This window comes from Chrysoperla carnea, chromosome 2 (genome assembly GCF_905475395.1).
Source record: "Chrysoperla carnea chromosome 2, inChrCarn1.1, whole genome shotgun sequence".
Taxonomy (NCBI): domain Eukaryota; kingdom Metazoa; phylum Arthropoda; class Insecta; order Neuroptera; family Chrysopidae; genus Chrysoperla; species Chrysoperla carnea.
The window spans coordinates 13,601,896-13,623,307 of NC_058338.1; the positions used below are offsets into that span (position 1 = coordinate 13,601,896).

The 21,412-nt window shown below is 31.1% G+C and overlaps 1 protein-coding gene across 1 annotated transcript; it reads left to right on the forward strand.

Moving 5' to 3' along the window:
* Positions 1-4,195: 4,195 nt before the first annotated feature.
* Positions 4,196-18,431, forward strand: LOC123292115 (proton channel OtopLc). Its single transcript, XM_044872669.1, has 9 exons — positions 4,196-4,431; positions 12,049-12,348; positions 13,257-13,508; positions 14,911-15,025; positions 15,801-15,894; positions 16,353-16,571; positions 16,633-16,793; positions 16,854-17,019; positions 17,088-18,431. Exons 1-9 carry the CDS (start codon positions 4,199-4,201, stop codon positions 18,101-18,103), a joined length of 2,556 nt encoding a protein of 851 aa, XP_044728604.1. The 5' UTR covers positions 4,196-4,198; the 3' UTR covers positions 18,104-18,431.
* Positions 18,432-21,412: the final 2,981 nt, after the last annotated feature.

Genomic DNA, 21,412 nt, shown 5'->3' on the forward strand with positions numbered 1-21,412 from the left:
CCTTCAAATGTCAATTAAGCAATTTATTAAAAATTGCTTGGGCATAAAAATACTCAATTTAAACAACTAAGATATCATGTTTATAAAATTTATTTTAACTATGTTATTTTTTTTTTGCTATATATAGATTATATTCTTAAAAAGCTTAAAAAAGCTCTTTAAACTTAATAAAAATATTTTTTGTACATATATTCTTAAAAGATTTTCATTTAGAAAATTATTATTGATTACTATTAGTAAAGATTTATCTATAATAAAGTGAACTAATTTTGAAATTTTGTTTGTTAACTTCTTGCGTATTGCGTACTACAATATAAAAACCGTAAAAATGTATTTTTACCCGACTGAGCAACGCAAAGGAGTGGTAATGTCTATATATGTATGTGCGTTCTTATGTGGGATACTAAAGCCTAAACGCGAGGGCCGATTTTGATGATTCTTGTGTCAATCGATTTGTCTTTGCCTTGCGAGTGCTACTGAAGATATGGTCGTAGTGAAAATTCAATATGTCAATCTCCAGACGCCATATTTTGAAAATAATGTATGTGCGTTCATATGTAGCACACTAGAGACCAAATGCGTGGGCTGATTCTGATGATTCTAACGTCAATTGATTTGTCTTAGCCTTGCGAGTGCTTTAGAAAATATGGCAATAATGAAAATTCAATATGGCGACCACCAGGCACCATAATGTGACAGAGAAAAAATTAATTTGGAAATTCATCCCATAAGGGGTTCAAGCAACTTATTATTATTCAATTTAGAACCACAATAGCTCATTTGAAAGGAACGAAAAGTGGGGGAATGTAATTAATTTATTTTACAAAAAAAATATGCAGGGATATCAAAGAAAGGCAGTTTAAATTTTCGAATAAAAAGAGTCAAATTACAATGCGATGATTATTTCAGAAGATTTAAGATACAGAATTATCCAAAAGCTTTAACAGCGAATATCTTGGTTCAAAAAGCTCGAACAGGAATTTTTCTAGGGATAATATTTCTCACCCTTTCAGTCATCCGTACAAAGCGGCAAGGGGTGATATTTTAAAAATTTTCGAGTGATTTTTTTTAATAGATTCCAAAACTAGAAAGTAAAGGTTATCAAGTTTTTTTTTGAGGTTCCAAATTCTATGATTTTTCGCCAAGATACAGCTGTTTTACTTGTATAACGTTTTTCTTTAATACTGTTGATGAGTAAGTAATAGCGCACCGGGTGTGTTAAAAAAAACTACTTACACTATCGAAATTTTGTTTTTTGTACATACAAGAGTGTTTTTTAGACATTAGTATTATAGAATATTTTTAATACCGACTCTTGGTCTAATATGAAAGATGTGGGTATGTAAACGAATTATTAACTTTACTGCGCAACTCAGGAACATCAACAATCGATAGTAATAAATGTCAGCTATTTGTAAACTTTTTTATTTAGTGGTTGTTACTCCTGAAAATACACTTCTTAACTTCTTAATATTTCAATCACCATAAATTTTTATAAAAACAACGTATGTCTTCTAGTAAATAATTCAATGCATTACAGTAAAATATTTCGTTAAATCAAATGCGTTTTAAGTATGGCGTGCCTATACCGCAATTTAAATTCGGAAAGGATTCACACCTAAGTTGCGGCTACCAATAGCTTTACATTAATTGGAGCCTACAAAAAGTACTTTTTTATCTAATGGTGATTGATTCAGATAATGTTTCTGCTTGGGGAAGAAACCCTTGAAAACGTTAGTAGAAAGAGAGTTTTTAGAAAATTCTTTCACGAATATCTGATTAAAATGTATGATACATATTTAGTTCTTTCAAGAATTCAGAAACCCTTAAGTATATTAGTTATTCCTCTTCATAAATATCTACGTTTTACTATAAATTTTTATTATGCACTTTAAAAAATGACATCGTAAATTATGTTTTTACCCTTATAAACTACTAACACATATGACTTATACATGGTAATCATTTTATCCCCTTGATCTAACATCGGCAAAATGTAAAAAGGAAGTGTTAATTCCTTGTTTGCGGTATATTTATTTGTTATGTCTGTCAATATTTATAATCTTGCGTCAATTTTAATAAATAAACAACGAAAAATATTAATTACAAAATGGCGTACAATAGGCAAATGCAATCGAATAAAAGGGTGTCAAAAAAAGCGTAGTATCTAAAAATAATCCATGTTTAATATTTAATGATGTACACTTTTCCATGAGGCTTGCTTGCTAAACAAAAAAAACTTTGTTTACTAGTCATATAGAGTTAGTTAGGTGTCTGCCTCTTGAATACTTCAACTATGTAACTTTTACTTTCGTTTCAAAAAGCCGCAGGGTCAATGAATGTTTTCTACGTGATCTTAAATTCTAAATATATATATATATATAATATAATTTTACTATGCTATTTCATTCAACAAAAGTTATGAAATAACTATATTTAGTTTTACGGTTTTAGAAAAGGATAAAAATATCGTATTATATTCCAGTGTACTGAATAAAATCGTAAAAAAATCATTGGCAGAAACTTTTAAAGTCATGTGTTTTTTATTCACCAGGTTTCTGAAAATCGCCATGGATGAGAGAAGGAATATAAATGGTCTTTATTAACACTTAGTGAATTCAATCTTTGTTAAGAAGTTAATATCGCAAATGCTAGTATATCATCTTGCATGCGGAGAAGACTTACTAAAGGAGAAAACTCTGATAAGAAATCGCTCCCAGAGGTCGATGAAATAGGCTATTAATTGATCATGTCATATAGAAAGGAACTACGGCGTTCACGTGTTTTTATTGCTGAAATCGTTCAATGGGTTATAAAGAAGAAAGAACCGTGGAGGGATGTTAAATGAAAGGGTGGAAATTAAGGATAGGGGTGAAAAAGCACCCTTTTTAGTTTTTTCCAAATGTCTCGTATACGAAGCAAAATTTGGAGAAATTAAAATTTAATCTGACATTTTACTGCTCCATCTATGATCACTATTTTGAAAAATAAATTAAAGATTTCTGTAAAAATTTAAAATAATAAATGAATTTAAATAAATTCATTGCCATCTTTTCTGATATACTCAATGAATTATAACTATTTTACACTTTAAAAAAAATTGAAAACTGTGCGTATATTTTAGTTGTGTAAAACAATCCCTTCGAGTGTTATGGAAGGGGGATAAGTGAGGTCAAGAGAGCTAGAGGCTATAAAGCGGTGGTTGTTACTTTTGAGCCCAGTGAAGCGGGTGGGTATCAAGCTAGTATAAGAATTTTCTTAGGTGTTAGGAATACACTATTGGTACTGCCAATTGTTAAAGAGGTTACTTGTTACATTAGAAATAATGAAAGGTGTTTCGATATCCTACCTCCAAGATATCTACCTTCGAATAAATACGTAGCTGAAGAACATGATTCATGTGAATCGAGAAGATTATCAACATGCAGCACATACACACAAACAGTAAATATTGAAGTGAATGCACATACAAGACAAGGGTGGAATAATAATATTTTAACAACCCTGCGCAAATAGTACTATTTCTATAATACGCACAGCGCATTTAATGCGTATATATGTAATTTTATGTGTTCTCTCGAATAATCATCATGCTCCTCCGTTTCTCTTCTTCTAGCTTTGTCTATTTCCCCACGTTTGAATTCCTATACACATTGACTGTACGTTATGTGAGAGACTAGACGACGTTTGTATTAAACACAGTGTATACAAACACACGACATTTTCATTACAAATCACAACAATACTTTTTTTTACTACACAACAAAAATTATTTCTACTACTCATCCATACACAATTCTCAACAAAAAGCTCAAATTTCTCAATGAAATGCTAACACAATTTTACTTTTATTTAACAATTTTTATTTATTATTTAATAAATTTACTCAATCCTCTGTGATATTCGAATTCGACTGACATCAAAAATTCTTTTTTTTTACACCGTCTTTTGTTTTTATTTACATTACATACCATAGTGACGTGGGTTACATTTATAATTGCGGTAAATATGAATTCGATAAACAATCATTATTCAAATCAGTGTTTAATTTTAAATAAAATTTTAAATTATTTCCAAAGTGATTTGTGTAGATAATTTGTCTTTTTAAAAATGATGTGAAATTTCCTTTTTGAGAAAAGTATTACACAAAATTTATTTTTCCTGTATTGGCGAATTTTAATACGAAAAATTTATCGAAATGGAAGATAGCTCACCTGATTTAAGTTTAAAATTAAGACGTGGATCAAGTGATTCTCGAGATTCATTTTATATGGATTTTGCGCAAGGGATTGATTCAGATATTGAGGATATTGCAACCACGACATCAGGTGGTGCAATACCGGAAATGGGGGATGTTACAACCGAATGTGATGTTACTACGGTTAGCCCATCAACAACCATACCACCAAATAAGGATGAGGAAGGGCCAAGGTAAGAATCTGATAATAATGAAAGAAATAATGATACCAAGGATCTTATTATTGAGTTATTATTACATATGAAAATATTATTTATTATTGTTTAGAAATGGAAAAATATTATTTATTATTATTAAAGATATTCCCAAAAAAATGAGTGTATGAAAATATTTGAGACTTACTTATGAAATATTGAGGGTGGATTCTGTTGGATATTTTTTAGATTTATACCATAACTACCAGATACCTGCCCGCTTTGCTGGATAATTTCTTCTTTAAAAACAAAGCACTTTATAGGCCTCACTTATTCTCTCTTTCTGTTCACAAATTTATGGATTTAAATTTTTTGGTGGGGAACTCTAACTTTTTTGAAAATGAAGTTTTGCCCATGATACTTTCTATAGGTTCAATCATTAGTTTAACCTCATTTTTATACTTTTTGGATCAAAATTACCCCATTTACCAAGTTTCTTCAAATTCCAAAAAAAAATTGTTTTTGCGCTTTTCTCAATTTTTTCAAAGGTACGTACCCCTTAAAAAATTGAGACTTTTTTAAAATTCCAATTTTGATAAAACTTAGTATATAAGGTAATTTTGACCCAAAAAGTACAAAAATCGTGCATTTGACGACTGGTCGAATAGTTTTTGAAATACGGACTAAAATCGATCCAAATATTGGGATATTTCAGAAAATCTGCATCCCATCATTAAATAAACCTGATTTTTATACTTTTTGGATCAAAATAACCCTATCCACCGAGTTTCATCATATTCTGTAAATTTATATTGTTTTAATATTTTGTTCGAAGATAAATCAACTTGATGACAGTGATTTATTAAGCCGTTTAAGAATTAATTTACAATAGAATTAGAAGAAATATAAAACTGTGTTAAAATGTGATATTTTTTAGGATTTTGTATATAAATAGTTCTTTTAAAACGAAAAAGTTTTAATAAGAGCCAAGCTTTACTTTAGAGGGAAAGAACTGTGTTAATGATTGATTACTAGCAAAGAAAATGGTACTTTTTAGTTCCTTCATTATTATTTTGGGAATTTTTAGTTGTATTTAAAGTTGTATAAAGGAAATCAAATAGTAAAACTGTGTCATATATAGCGATAAGCAAAACCACTCTTGGTTTTAGGCTCAGAAGATCTTGCCCATGTTCCAAATTTTGTTAACAAAGTTTGTTTTCTGTATTAATTCCAGGACCAGGACTCCACATTCTAGAAACTTATTAGAGCTAGGTTAATTTTGATGACAAATTTGAAAAGTATGACCCGAATTTAGTAGGATTACATACTTGGTTTATCAAAATTGGATAAAATTTGGATGTGATAGAGCAAAATTAAATTTTTTGGATCTGATGACGTCATAAAGTTAAAAAATCCGATTGTTTTGATAACACAGGCAAATTTTATCCGATCTTATTGGAATTTTTTTTGAAATCCACTAATTTTGGGTCATTCTTTTCAGCTGTGATGTCAGTTTTTCCCTAACAATAATTTATGTGCTTGATTCCGGGACCAGGACTCCACATTCTTAAAACCTATTAGAGCTAGGTTAATTTTGATCACATATATGAAAAATATGACCCAAATTTAGTAGGATTACATACTTGGTTTATCAAAATTGGATAAAATTTGGATGTGATAGAGCAAAATTAAATTTTTTGGATTCCGATGACGTCATAAAGTTCAAAAATTCGATTTTTTTGATAACACCGGCAAATGTGATCCGATCTTATTGGAATTTTTTTTGAAACCCACTAATTTTGGGCTATTCTTTTCAGCTGTAATATCAGTTTTTCTCTAGCTATCATTTATGTGCTTGATTCCGGGACCAGGGCTCCACATTCTTGAAACCTATTAGAGCTAGGTTAATTTTGATCACAAATTTGAAAAATATGACCCAAATTTAGTAGGATTACATACTTGGTTTATCAAAATTGGATAAAATTTGGATGTGATAGAGCAAAAATAAATTTTTTGGATTCTGATGACGTCATAAAGTTCAAAAATGCGATTTTTTTGATAACACCGGCAAATTTGATCCGATCTTATTGGAATTTTTTTTGAAACCCACTAATTTTGGGTCATTCTTTTCAGCTGTAATATCAGTTTTTCTCTAGCTATAATTTATGTGCTTGATTCCGGGACCAGGACTCCACATTCTTGAAACCTATTAGAGCTAGGTTAATTTTGATCACGAATTTGAAAAATATGACCCAAATTTAGTAGGATTACATACTTGGTTTATCAAAATTGGATAAAATTTGGATGTGATAGAGCAAAATTAAATTTTTTGGATTCTGATGACGTCATAAAGTTCAAAAATCCGATTGCTTTGATAACACAGGCAAATGTGATCCGATCTTATTGAAATTTTTTTTGAAACCCATTAATTTTGGGCCCTTCTTTTCAGCTGTGATGTCAGTTTTTCGCTAGCTATCACTTATATCCTTAATTCCGCGACCAGACTCCACATTCTTGAAACCTATTAGAGCTAGGTTAATTTTGATCACAAATTTGAAAAGTATGACCCAAATTTAGTAGGATTACATACTTGGTTTATCAAAATTGGATAAAATTTGGATGTGATAGAGCAAAATTAAATTTTTTGGATTCTGATGACGTCATAAAGTTCAAAAATCCGATTGCTTTGATAACACAGGCAAATGTGATCCGATCTTATTGAAATTTTTTTTGAAACCCATTAATTTTGGGCCCTTCTTTTCAGCTGTGATGTCAGTTTTTCGCTAGCTATCACTTATATCCTTAATTCCGCGACCAGACTCCAAATTCTAGAAACCTATTAGAGCTAGGTTAATTGTTAATGTGATATGACTCTCCTCAATTTTGCCTTTACTCTTATGTAAAATACTATCAGTATAAGAATTTTCATCAAAATCATTTGAGCCAATCCCGATATATTTAAGGCGCAACCTATATAATTGCCACCAGCGCTATGTACCCTCGTTACGGCCCTGATTTAAAGGTCTGTTAAATAAATCGACAAATTTTTCATTGTTTCTGTGTTAAAATTTGCTTTAGAGATGTTTAGTCTCTTCAGTAAAATGAGTGGTCATATAATCCTCTATATCTGTTGGAAGAGATAATTCGAGAGAAAGAGTATGCGGAATAGGACCAGGTGATGAGCCATAATTTTTGTTTTGGAATAACATTTGACCTGAGAGATTGACCTAATATATGGACTTTACTAAATCTCCTATTAAAAGATTTAGATGGTTTTGGAAGTCTCACAATATAAAATTTCCTACTAAGTATCAAAAACGACAAGCACCTATCTGTTAATAAGTAGCACAGAAGCTTTGATCTTTGAGACTAAAAAGAATTCTACTGAACCCTCATTTTATGTGACTTGATTAAACATTTAATCATATTTTCTTACATGAAAATATCGATTCGAATCAACAGTTTTAGTAACCTTTTTCGTTTATATAACATGAAAGCTTTATATGAAAGCTTTATATATTTTACTTGACTGCAGCTGTGAATGTATAGATGCTATTAACTTCTATAATGAGAGTTGCATTTAAATTAAACAAATTAAGAGGCCATTAAGTTTCTCTAATCAATAACAGAGGTTTTTACTTCTCCGGGTGTTTGCTTTTCTTAAATTTGAGGTTATAGTGTAATAAACGTTGGAAATTTATCCACCAGCTTATTACTAACGCTGCGATTTTAAGGAAGTTCAAACCAAATAGAGTAACTTTTTTTATTTGGTCTGATAGAAAAAACATATTCTTGGTATAAACCTGCGATTATCGAAACATAATGAAGGCAGGAAGATTCTATTAAATATGCAAAATTTTGCTTGATTACCAGAACGAATGTGGCTAAAAAGAATTTCTGGTTTTTTTTTTTGTCTAACTTGGTGCCGACGAATCCAATCCCTAATCTAAAGAAAGGATGTTCTAATGGGAAGGAGCTATCTTATAGGCAATGACGCAAAAGCTTAAAGTGTCTTTGACAAAACTACACCCTTGTTGGATGATTCTACATGTTTCTACGGAAAAAAAATCTATGGTAGACGCCTTGCACGCTTTCAAAACAACCAGGGATTATCTATATTTCCGTACTGTATCTAATTAGTTTTAAACGGCCATGGTTAAGTCTATTATTAGCCACACAAAATTTATGATTTCCAATGCTATATAAACAATTCCAGCACCCAAGGAGGATTTAACATACCTACATCTTACGGGATTCCTAGTAGTCTCAACCGAGAGGAATCTTAAAGACGATTTGCTGGTTCCTGTAGACTTTAATAAAGCAACGATTTCAGCGAATTAAATCATATAAAGAGTATCCCTGGAAGGCCTGGAAAGAATAAATGATTTCAATTTTTCTTTTGATTATTTTCAAATGTATTGCGTTTCATTGTAAAAATACTGTGTTTCGTAATAAAAATAGAAAAATTTTTAAAACGGATAAAAATGTTTTGCTGTTTTTGGTAAATTTTGAAAATTTTGGATTAAGGTTCATGCAAACTTGATAAGCGCATACTTAATCAATTTTTTTGTAAAAGTATGCTAAATCTTCCGTCGGCACCATCTTGTTCCAATAAGCTTGGGAAAGTTATCATTTTTTTGTGCTAAAGAAACTTTTATCAGCTTGTAACTATGAAAAGCAATATTTGCAAAAATATATTCAGAGGTAGGTAGTATGCCTATGCACTTATGTATTCAAGAGAAATCTGTTGTTCAGTATCATTAAAGCTCTCGATATCAACTGATACAGCGTAACTATCTATATATAATTAGCGTCATACTAAAGTTTATTTTAGGTTTGCCATTAGAGAATCAATTAAACCTTTTTGAATAATGTAGGAATAATTGCATTTATAACGAATATAAAAGGACCTTCATCAATTTATCTGCAAAATTATAACAATTTAATTTATTTTATGACTGTACACTCGTATTAAGAAACTGTGATCCAACTCGAAATGTACGAAGGCGCATTATTGTGGTCAATACAACCAAAAATCTAAGTTGCATTTATTTGACATGTTGAAAAAGAAGTACTTTTACGCCTTATGATTTTGTTTCTCCTTATTATTAAGTCCAGTCGAAGTTGACTTCTCAGAAAAAGATTGTCTTCATTTTGATTTTATCCTTAAAATGAGACTTGGAAGTAATATTATCTTTTATAATGTAAATTATGTAACTCGTTTTGTTAAAGAATTGAAATCATCTATCCAGCTCCCGTAATAAAAAATTACAGCTCCCGTAATAAAAATCTATCAATAGAGACCTTTTTTTAGTTTTAATTTCTTTATGCCTTAAAACCTGTAGAATCGCGTTGGTTGTTCGGGGGAAGTTCTTCAGTTCGTCTTGAGTTCGTCTATAAGAACGTGAAATGGGTAAATTCATCAAAAAGCACTGTTCTTAATCACCAGAATATATCGTTACAAACAAACTTGCTTTATTTTGTTTAGGTACGAAAATTTACTGTAAAAATTGCTGTACAATGGTCGTCTCTTTTGAAGTTCAACCACAAGTCTGTCTATAATGACTCGATATACTGTCATTCTGTAAAATGTCAATATCAACGGACTTATTTTTTGCATACTTACACAATTAACTTTATGTTGATTAAAAACTTTCACGCGCCAAGGTTAGGTTAGGTTATATTGGCTGTCCACGAAGGACACACTTAGGCTAAAGAGCCTATTGTGATACCATATATGTGTTTTCACTTTTCCGCTGATAATTTCATTTATCAGCTCTTCAATTTCAATGGCTGAGTGCACCTCCTTCATGCATATACCATGCACTACACCATCCCATCACAACTATTAATTAAATTAATTTTGTTGCGACGGCGGGAATCGAGCCCGCTACCCTAAGCATACCGCGGGTGGAATTGGTTACGCCTTAACCAATTGAGTTAATAGGGCGTTGTGATTACGAGAAGTTCGGCGTTCATTGTTCAAATACCTTTGGGTTCATTTTTGTTGAACAATAGTGTATATAAGTATGGTATCAGATCAAAACTTTCCTGAATGACTTTTATCACTTACAATTCATATAAATAAATACACATGTATGTATCCATTTATGATTTATAAAATGGGGACTTAATATTTGATTGTATAATTAAGTAATAGCTTTATTCCTATAATATTTTACATTCATTCATTCATTTATTTAGTCACAGCAGTAATTTGTGTTTGGTGTTGACTCTGATTTATTATATACAATATACCTACAATGCAGCAACAACTACAAAATTATTCATTGGGGGTTTCACTGTTTTTGTACTTGTATCGATACGAATGTTATTGTTATTGTTAGTATTGTCGCGGTCAAATTCATTAGGTATGTATGTATGTATGTATGTGTTTAGTTTTGTACAGTATTAAACACCGTTTAATCAACGTGGTTGTTTAAATCGATTTATTTATAAACCTACAGGCTTATGTTTAAAAAAAACACGCGAATTCCAATAGTTGCACCCCTTTTCATCATATCATTCTATGTCCACAAAACGAGAGATTATATTTTCATACAAATGGGAAAGTGATGTACCTTGGAGCACAATTAACTTTAAATATATGGTGAAGACGATGAGCTTTCTAGAAACGGTACAATATGCTGCCAAAGACAAGCTTCAATAAATCTCCGGGAATTCCATTCGCGAACTGCAAGTTGCACCTCAAAGAGGATATCTTAAAAAAGGCCAATCTTAGATGGAGAGGGAACGTATCTTGTGGTACTACAAGACAGATATGGTCTTAGTACAATCTTAGGCGTTTCGAAGATCTTATATCTCTTGCGGCTATTACAGGACCCTGGTTGCGCCTGACAGTATATCACGACTACTGCAGGAGCTGTCAGAGTGGTGAAGAGGAGGAGACAATGTCTCATCTTCTCTGTCACTGCCCAGCTCTTGCCATGAGGAGATGGACTTACTTCAGATAGCCTCTCTTTGACGACCTCTCCGACGTAAAGTCCGTCAACGTCAAAGCACTCTTGCTGTTCTTAAACAGTTCCAAATGGTTCATGTAGTAGTGGCCCTAAATCCCTAAAAACTAAAAAGCCCTAAATCCCTAACAACATGTTCAAGCAATTAGTTTTCATGCGTATATGTGTGTAGCGAAATTTTTTCAAACGAAAAAATCATTCACATTTCCTTCATAGATTGTGCATTATACAGATTAGTAAATAATGCACATGAGCTTTGAAATTCAACCAATAAATATGCAGTTAAGACCCCTGACCAGGGACCTTATTATTCGTCTTTCAAGTCTTTAAAGACTTTGATGTAATACACAAATCTACAGCAAAACCGAATGTCAATGGAAAAAGATCTATGAATTGCAGGAAATCTATTCAGTTGTAGTAACATGTTTCAAATAATAGTTTAAAAATAAAATATTTCCCGTCTATATCTTACGCCTTAAAAAATTTAATTATAAAAGGTAGGCACATTACAATTGCCAATGATCTAAGTACGAGTTGCATATCTTGTCAAAATTTGAACTTAATCAATGCGAAACTTTTTTAGTTTTTGAAGCATACGCAAACGAACCTAACATTTATATATAATTTTTCCTTTTTTGATGAACTATATTTTTTTCTTTTTTTGATAAACTGTTTACAGTTGGCCATCAATTCCTCTAAATAATATGAGCGGTGGGAGTAGAGCATGTAGTAGTCGATTGGGTGGTGGTGACCCATTACTGCCATCACCAGCTTCCCCAACAGCAGTAATTGTATCACCAGAAACCTTAAGTCATCATTCATCATCGTCACCAGCACGACGTCCATTATCCTCAGCTGGTAGCACAACACATCATCATCAAAAGCAACAAAGTGGTAGCAACCGATTTAGTGGAATAAGCGTTGGTGGTGTCACGCCATCGTGTTCGCATCATCATGTGTCATTATCTTCACCCATCAGGTAATTTCCTTTTACATGTATACAATTTACCCAAAACAAACTAGGTACTTTGGTAAATGAAAACGATGTACAAAATTAGGAAAGTTAAACTTGCTACTCTGGCAAATTAAGATCAAACAAAGTTCGTGCCTTATTTGTACGATACGTACTATAGTACGATGCTATCACTTTATAGATTTTCATACCCCATGGGTGTAAGCCTTAGTCCGCCATCTTATGCCAAGCTGACGTTCTTTCCTCTACGAAATTTTATAAACGGAGAGTTCTCATTCAATTGCCTGAAAATTTTTGAATTTTTGCTCGCCAAGAATAGGACACAATTCAAATAACCACATAATTGAATAATAACAAATTCAAAACTCATTTTTCCGATTTTATTAAGGCATTAATATGCCCTATTCAGCTTCAATCCTTCTCCGTAACGAAGGTCTGTGGCAAAAATCAGGTTTGGAAACGAGTCTTATTCTACTCAGGGAATCTATTCATTTTGCTCGATAGATTCGGATATGATTTTAGTAGACTTTGGGATATTTTCATGAAAAATAGGTTTAATAAAACTTTAAATTCGAAAATAAATTTAATTTTAATTAAATTTATTTTATTCTCATTCTACTGACTCGGTAAAAATATATCTTCTCACTAAAAGAGGTCAAATAAAAAAAGCTGTAAAAGGAATGAAATATACTTCGATATTTATTGTGATAAAATAAATTGTTTCTGGATGGGTAAATTGGTTTTTATTTCTTGAACCAATTTCTAAAGTACATAATAAACTTTACGATTATATGTCAACTACAGATGTATGTATCTACAGTGTGTTAAAGATTCATATATGTATTGATATAATTGTTAATTCCATACACATGCGTGACACACCCTGTACATTGATTGGTTTCTTTATTTTACAGACAGCACGGTGACAGTAGCAATATAAGTAGTAGCCGTGGTGGAATGAATACAACGGATGAAGCGAGTAAAACAGGAAGGGATGCTGTAAGTCATCATCATCATACACGGCGTACACAACAAAAACAAAAAGCTGGCCCCCTTGCAATAGCACCCTTAAGTTTTCAACATCATCATGTTGGCGGTCTTCAACTTCCTGCACTAAGACGACCCTCTCGTGTTGAACGCCAGACTGAATGGAAACAACTTGGCGCGTAAGTTTTTATAGTTTTCTCTAACTCTACATATCATTTTTTTTTTAGTCATTCGTTTGCTTCATTCTATCTCATCTTTATAACACTTATCTCTGTGACTCTTGTGTCTACTTTAAAACTTATACAGTCGTATATAAATGAATGACACTTATTAATATACTGACTGTTCCTACAATTTTTTTACAGGATTGCAAATAATAAACCTTTCTTTCAGTTTTTTAAATTTGGAATATTCTGGGTGATTAGAAATAACTACCTAAATATAAAACGTTTTAAATGATCTTTAACACGTTTTCATTAGCTTGACCATGAAGTATCAATATAATGGTACTTTTTAATTCAGTTTTCACTCCCAGTCATTTTTCCCATTTTTCCCATACCTTTTTTTATCGTTTATCGAAAGTAGGCATATCAATGAGTCAGTGAACCAAAACCGAACTCTATAAGGGTAGTTTTAAGAGAAACCGCAGTTAAAAATTTCGCTTTTTTCTAAATTTAAATTAAACAATCTCTAGATCTATCCGACCGATTTATCCGATTTTTCAATAGAATGCACAGTTTAGCCAGAAATCGCGTAAAACTATTTTCAACCCCTGAAAAACCCACTTCTTTCCAACTCGGATAGCTGGTGTCAATTTAATTTCTTTTTACTTTTTTACATGAGCTTGTTCGACAATTTTCCTGTCAGATTGGTGCAACCAATTTTGTTGGTTGTTGCTCAGACCCCATTTCTCCCAATTTGGTACAGATCTTTTTTACTGTATTCATATCATCTTCATTTAAATCTAGACTAACTGCGATTTTTTAAAGCAGGTTTTTTAAAGAGTTTCGAGCACTTAACTCGGGATTAAAGTATTCACTTAAATAACCTCATATTACCCCTTTATTTCTGAGAATGTTTTATATGGATTGCAATTATGGAATGCCCAAGCTCTAAAACTATTAAATATTAACCTTCGACACGGCGAACCTTATTTTTATTATTAAATGGCAATAAAAATGTTCTGCCGCGGTGGACTGATTTTCTGTTTATGTAATTTTACAGTCAACAGTTTACTCGATATACAAAATTTATGATTTAGAAGATTTTTAAATCATGGTGGCATCCTGTACTTATTTTTTATTCTTTTTGTTTTGAATCTTTCGCTTTTTTACCTTTAGAAACAATTAAGTAATAAAGTGTAGATAGAAAATTGTTAATTTTCTTTTAATACCTTAAAACATGCTTGTCGAGTTTTTCACAAAGTATATTTACTCCCCTTTCGTTTTTAACTCAATGAATTGCATATCTATTCATTATTTCTGCACAAAGAGGCATAAAATTAAACATTTCAATCGTTACAGACTTTTGAAGAGATGTCAATGATAGTATATATCGCTGACTTTTTTCTTTGAATTTCAGTGATGCGTTAGCAACAACATTATCCGCTTTGTATGGGAAATTATTAGTTGTAATGGGAACTGCATTTCCAATGGCTGAAGTTATATCAACTTATATACCACCATCTTTTTATGAGGTATTTAAACATATCAAAGTTTTTATTCTTAATAATTTTCGACATAAAACCTGGCTTGTTGATTTTCCATTAAGTTGAAATTGTTTAATAATATAATAATGTGTTGATATAATCAAGTATGTAAAACGTGAGTGACTAGTAAAACCATGCTTGTAGATATGCAGCTTACTAGCAACTCTTTGTTGGTTTAGTAAAGGGTAAACTTTTTATCAATCTCTCCTATTTTGAAATTATAAAATTATAGGTCGATATGTCGACATCACCTACCAAATTTCTTCTCGAACTTTATACTGTCAAGAATTAGCAGGTGGCAATGCATAAAAAATATCTATATTATTTTTATTGGAAATATAATGCATTTTTTACCATACCACTCGCCTGGTGAACGTTACACGCCTGCATCCCTCTTTGGTATCTTCTGGACTCTCCTTATTTGTCTTACTCCTTCAATCTCGAAAGAAATTTAATCAAATAGGTGGTATCACAAATTTCAAAACAAAATAAGCCCCTATGCAAGTCAAAGTACCATGTAGAAAGCACCTAGAAATCAAATAGTATTTCTAACTTTTCTAATTTACTGTCGTAAAAAAGACTCTTATATAAATCAAATGTCCTGTAAATGAGATAAAGCTTCATATTCTTACATTCTAGTGTCTAGAATCGTTCATGGTTTCTAGAACGCCTACATTTAGCAGATACGATTATATCAACCACGTGTAAGGTTTATCTTCAATTATAACTTAGGCTAATTCATTCAGGCTTTTTTCTATTTTAGTGGTATTATTTATATTTGTACATTGGAAGTATGTTGTTTCTATTATACATGTATACGATGCTATTAACGGAGAAAAAGAACAGGAAAAAAGCAAGTAAGTAATTCTAACGAATCCAGAATAGCATTTATGAAATGCTTAGGATTTAAGAAAATAATTTTAAGTGGAATTTTATCCTCCACAATTTTTATAATAAATGTAAACAAGCAAAAGAAACGAGATATTCTCATAAAACGACATTTGACCTTGGATATCTAAGGACGCTGGCCATATGTGACTTTTGAGACAACATTTATACTATCAAAATAAAGCTTTGTACAAGTATTTAGCTTCTTCCGTTAGATTCCGAGGTGAAATCCTGAGATGATTAGACTATTTAACAAAAAAAGGGAAAAATTACCGTATTAGTTAAAGGTATTAATACATTTAGTAAATGTAAGTACAAATGTGTAAAATTTTTTTAGATTTTCTTTGAAATAGGCTATAAATTCCCTATGTTATCGGGTAAGTTTGAAAAAGAAAGAACCAGCAATTAAATTAAAAATTTTTTTAAGGAATGAAAAGTAATTTAGCAGCTAAAGAACTTTCAATTAGTGATAGTGGTGAAGAATCAGGCACAGCAACGTCCAGTAAACAATCCGATGATTCCGGTAGTACAACCTCGGATAGTCGATATCGTGTCGCTGTGAATGCAACAAGACGATTATCATTTTTAATGACCCAACCTCACCAGTACCATTATGGAAGCTTTTATTTACGAATGGGTGCAGTAGGTAATGGGTGACTTAAATTTGCATCTTAAGAAAAATTTGAATAAAAATTTTGTTCTTTTAGCTTTTGGAATTGGAAGTATGATCTATTCAGGTTTAGAATTTGGACAGTATTTTGAATTGGAACGGAATACAAAGTGTCATAATGTTATGTTAGCTTTAACGCCAGCAACTCGAATGGCATTTATTTTTATACAAATGTATTTCATTTTCTTAACTAATGAGGTTTGTGTTTATTATCGATTTTGGATTTAGCGAAAAGTATTTATTTTTATTTGTTTGTAGCAAATGAAGGTTTATAAACATAAAATAACTGCCCGATTTGGATTGATGCATATGATTGGAACAAATTTATCAGTATGGTTAAATGTACTCGTCCAAGAAACTAAACATGAAATTTTAACTTTCTACAATCCAGAAAATAATTCTTTACGAATATCACATCGGTTAGGTACGTAAAGTTTGGCTCTCGAAATGTTTCGCCTCTAAAAGAAAGTTCTTAAAAATTGTCATTTACAGGTTCCAAAGTCTTACATTTCAGTGGTCGTGAGGGTGGAGGCCATGGTCATGGCGAACAATTAGCATTAACTGCCACACATCATATAGTCGCACGAGGTTTAAAAGGCCCCCATGCAATATACGAATGTCGTCGTACAAACATAATTGGATCATTGGTTCAAGATGCCTCACCATTTCTATTTCCTTGTACGATTGAGTACAGTTTAATCTGTGCAGCAATTCTGTACGTAATGTGGAAAAATATCAGTAAACAACCAAAACAAATTAGTATCATCGATATTAAATCTACAAATGATGGTTTAGCTTATAAAAAATCACCCCATCACTATTCCGTAGATTGTGCTCGCGCACATAAAGGTCTATTCGTTGGTATATTAATCCTAGTCTTAACAATTATATCGCTAATATTATTTTTTGTATTAATATCACGACCAGAATTTGTAAATTTAGCCGTAATGGAAGTGAATATTTGTGAGTTAACATTGTACGGTGTTAGTACATTGGCGAGCTTAATTGGTATGTTTCAAGTACGGGTACTTAAATACGATGGAGGTCGTAATTTGGAATTAGATAATATTTTATTAATTGGTGCCCAAACTGGGATGTTTATTTACAGTATGTTTACGATTATTGGTGGACAATTTACAATTGAAAAAAATACGATTTTAGTTGTAATAACAGCCCTAACGTCCTTAGTACAAACTACATTTCAAACGATGTTTATATTAGACGCATCACGACGCTCGTGTGTTACACCAGATCAAATACGACGTAAACCAGGACGTGAAATTGTAACATTTTTATTGGTAACAAATTTAGCAATGTGGGCAATATCAACGTTAGAAAAATCTCGAGCAGAATCACACCCAATACAATTGCATTTTTATGGCTTATGGGCATGGACAATAATTACCCATGTGTCAATGCCTTTGGCAATATTTTATCGTTTTCATTCGACTGTTTGTTTATGTGAAATTTGGAAGCGGGCCTATAAAATGAAGCCTACTTATATGTAAAACACAATCAGTTAGATATTTAGTATAGTCTAAGCAACAAGTTCAAATTGGTAAAATATAGAAATAATGTCCCACTTTCCGAAACTCCTGAAAGTTTATCTGCATTAGGGAGCGTCCATAAACCACGTAGCCTGGTCAAGAGGGAGGGGGGTGAGTTTGAATGCTACGCTGAACCACGTAACGGGTGGGAGGAGGTAAGACAAGAGCTATCACATGTATTTTTTGACCATTATTTCTATATTTCATCAACACGAACTAAAACGAACTTGTTGACTAGACTATATAATCATTTAACTCCTGACTTTTTGAAAAAATTATCGTATTAGGAAATCAGGGGAAATCTTTTCGAAACATTTTTTGAATAGGATAAATAGAATTTTTTTATACAAATATGACAATAAAAACTTTTGGTATACAGATATTTGGTAGTTTGAATCAACCTATTTTGATAGACAAATGTATTTCTGAAAAAAAAATTTTGCAATATTTAAAAAAGTAGTTTTTCAAAGTGATAAATAATAAGGCTTATAAATCCCCTAAATCCAACCCCAAATTTTAAATGACTTTGGAGTTTATAATATGGTAAGATGGTAAAACGCTTGCTACAAGAATTCAGGAGACTGACTGAAGAAAAATACAAATAAATTGAAAGATCGAGAATAGTTTATGATATTGAAACGTTAGTTTTGTATTAATAGAAAAATCGTGTACTTCTAGCAATAAATTACCGTTGACTAAAATATTTTACTGCCAAATACGTAAACACTTTTGAAGTGCAAAGTATCTCGAAGAAGTAATTTTGATTTTACGAGTAAAAAATCATTTCGATTTGAATAATGCTCATTGTAAAGCTTTCAACGCTCGAATTATACATATGAAAGCACAAAATAAAGAATTAAAATTATATTTTTGTTTTCTAAAATTTTTATTTTAAGCTCAAAAAAAAAATATGGTGTTTATCATAAGATGTGATATTGCATAAGATATTATATTACCTCATATCCTCCATTCAAAGGAAAAATATAATAAATGTCTAATTTCTATGGAAAATTTAATATATTTTGGTGAAAAATTTTTTAAAGATACTCAAAAAATTAAGATATTACTTATAAATTGTTTTCATAATGGTTTCATTTTTATTGAGTTCGGTTCGAAATGAAACTATTTTTTTAGAAAATTTTAATTGAAAAATATAATCAAAGAAAGTAAAAATGAGCTCCGTAAAAAAAGCACCCTGAAATGTAAATTTTCTCAAAATTCTGATAAGATTCATTTAACATTTGTCCACCCAAAATTTTCGAAATTGGGCGAAAATGGAAACCAAAGTTTTGCCCTAATTTGCGACTTCATGAAAAAACAATGATATTTACGAAAAAATGTTTCAAGCAAAAGTTTATATACTTAAATTTTTGTTCTATATCTTACAATTCAGAAGTGGTGCCTACTGCATGACCCAATTGACCCATGTTGGGCATTTGCGAAATGAAATAGACTTGCACTCGCTCCAATTTGTTTGTAGCATCAAATTTTCTAGTCGCGACCCACTTAAGGTAGTTGCTCCGCAATTGCAATATATTAAGAAATTTACAAAACTTGGAGCACAAGTAATTAAATGCATAGTTCACTCCATGTTAAAATTTGAAGACGATTTACTAAACTATGAGGCATCACCATATGAGGCTAACTATGAGGCAACTAAACTATGAGGAACCTTGAAGAGTTCCTTTAAGCTCAAAAAAGTATTCAATTTGAATGAAGTTTTTTGAAGTAATATCTGAATGGCAGCATTAGAAAAGTCTTCCACTTGAATACGCTGACGGAAGTTAATACTAATATAGGGAAAACATAGTTTCCACGAATTATTTTAGAAATTTGGAAATAGAAATTTTTCCTGCTCTGCGATAGATTTTTCATTTTATTTTTTGCGTTTGCGTATCTTTAATTAATATGTTCACCAAATTTACCTAACTTTTATAAAAAAAAAAATGTAATTATTTATATAATTAGCCTAGAATAATGATATACAAAATTTCGATTATATTAATGAGTATTTTCTATACCAATTAAAATTTTAAAAATAAAAATCATTTCAAAAATATTATATTTAAATAGCTCTTTATCATTATTAAAATAGTTTTGTCAGTTCATCACCTTCATTAAGGCGCAATTCCACTGAGGCAACACGTAGCCTGTGGCATTGAATTATAGAGGGAAAACAAAGCGACAAAAATATGTCTCCCAACACGTAGCATGTTGTCGCACGCCCACAGTAAACAACACTTGACAACAAATATCGAGCCACATGTCGCCCAGTGTTGCGTCAGTGGAATTGCGCCTTTAACAAGAACATATTCATGTTAAATGGGAACAATATTTCGTAGATGTTTAGATAAAACCATAGCAAATTTTTTAAATACCTTCATATATAAAAACTTACAAAAAGATTATACGATCAGTTTAATAAATTTTTATCAATTTAATAAATAACAAAAAAGTCTTATACCTGTGCCATAGAACAAAATCAATTTGCCTTTTTTTGTTGGTGTTATAAAGATAAAAAAAACCTGCTTTGTTTAGTAAATGTCAGTCGAATACATCGTTTGTCAACGTTTTAAGCCGATCACTGGATCTTAAGGTTCTAAATTAAAATTATTTTTACAATTGCTATTATAAATCAGTAACCTTGTTGCCTGAAGAACAGGGTAGTCTGCATCAAATCCGGTAGTTTTGATTTTTCAATGTATGATACTGATGATGACTACTTGGTAGTCGAAATACAAAAATTGATCTAGGAAATTGGGACAAAATCAAAATTTATTTATACCGTTCTAACTGTTATAGCTATAATATTATATGTGAATTACATGTACTGCTATTAATATCACTTAGAATGGTTCATTCAGTTTTTGCGTTCATTATGACTTTCTATATCCATTAAAAGGTTGATAATCGTTGATAGAATGATGGGATTGACTTTGTTAAAGTATTTATTTTCAAATGGATGTAAAATGTAATCTTTAAAATTTAAGAAGTTTAAATATAATTTACATGCCCACAAAAAAATAAATTATGCTAAAAAACATTTTACAAAACCATATTTTAAAATATTATTGTTAAATTTGTATTAATTAATCAAATAAATCAGTTTTATTAAAATATAATTATTAAGAAAAGAAACAGGAAAGGAAAATTGCTTAGTTTAGATTCACCAGAATTAATAAATATGAAAATTATGGTATTCATTTTGATTAAATAAAGAATCGATAATTATGCAGTACCGCTTCACATATGTTTGGCAGGAATCTCTGA

Coding starts and splice junctions, on each gene's coding strand:
- LOC123292115 (XM_044872669.1), top strand. CDS start 4,199: ATGGAAGATAGCTCACCTGATTTAAGTTTAAAATTAAGACGTGGATCA. Junction 16,572..16,632: donor TTTACGAATGGGTGCAGTAG/GTAATGGGTGAC, acceptor TTGTTCTTTTAG/CTTTTGGAATTGGAAGTATG. Junction 16,794..16,853: donor TCATTTTCTTAACTAATGAG/GTTTGTGTTTAT, acceptor ATTTGTTTGTAG/CAAATGAAGGTTTATAAACA.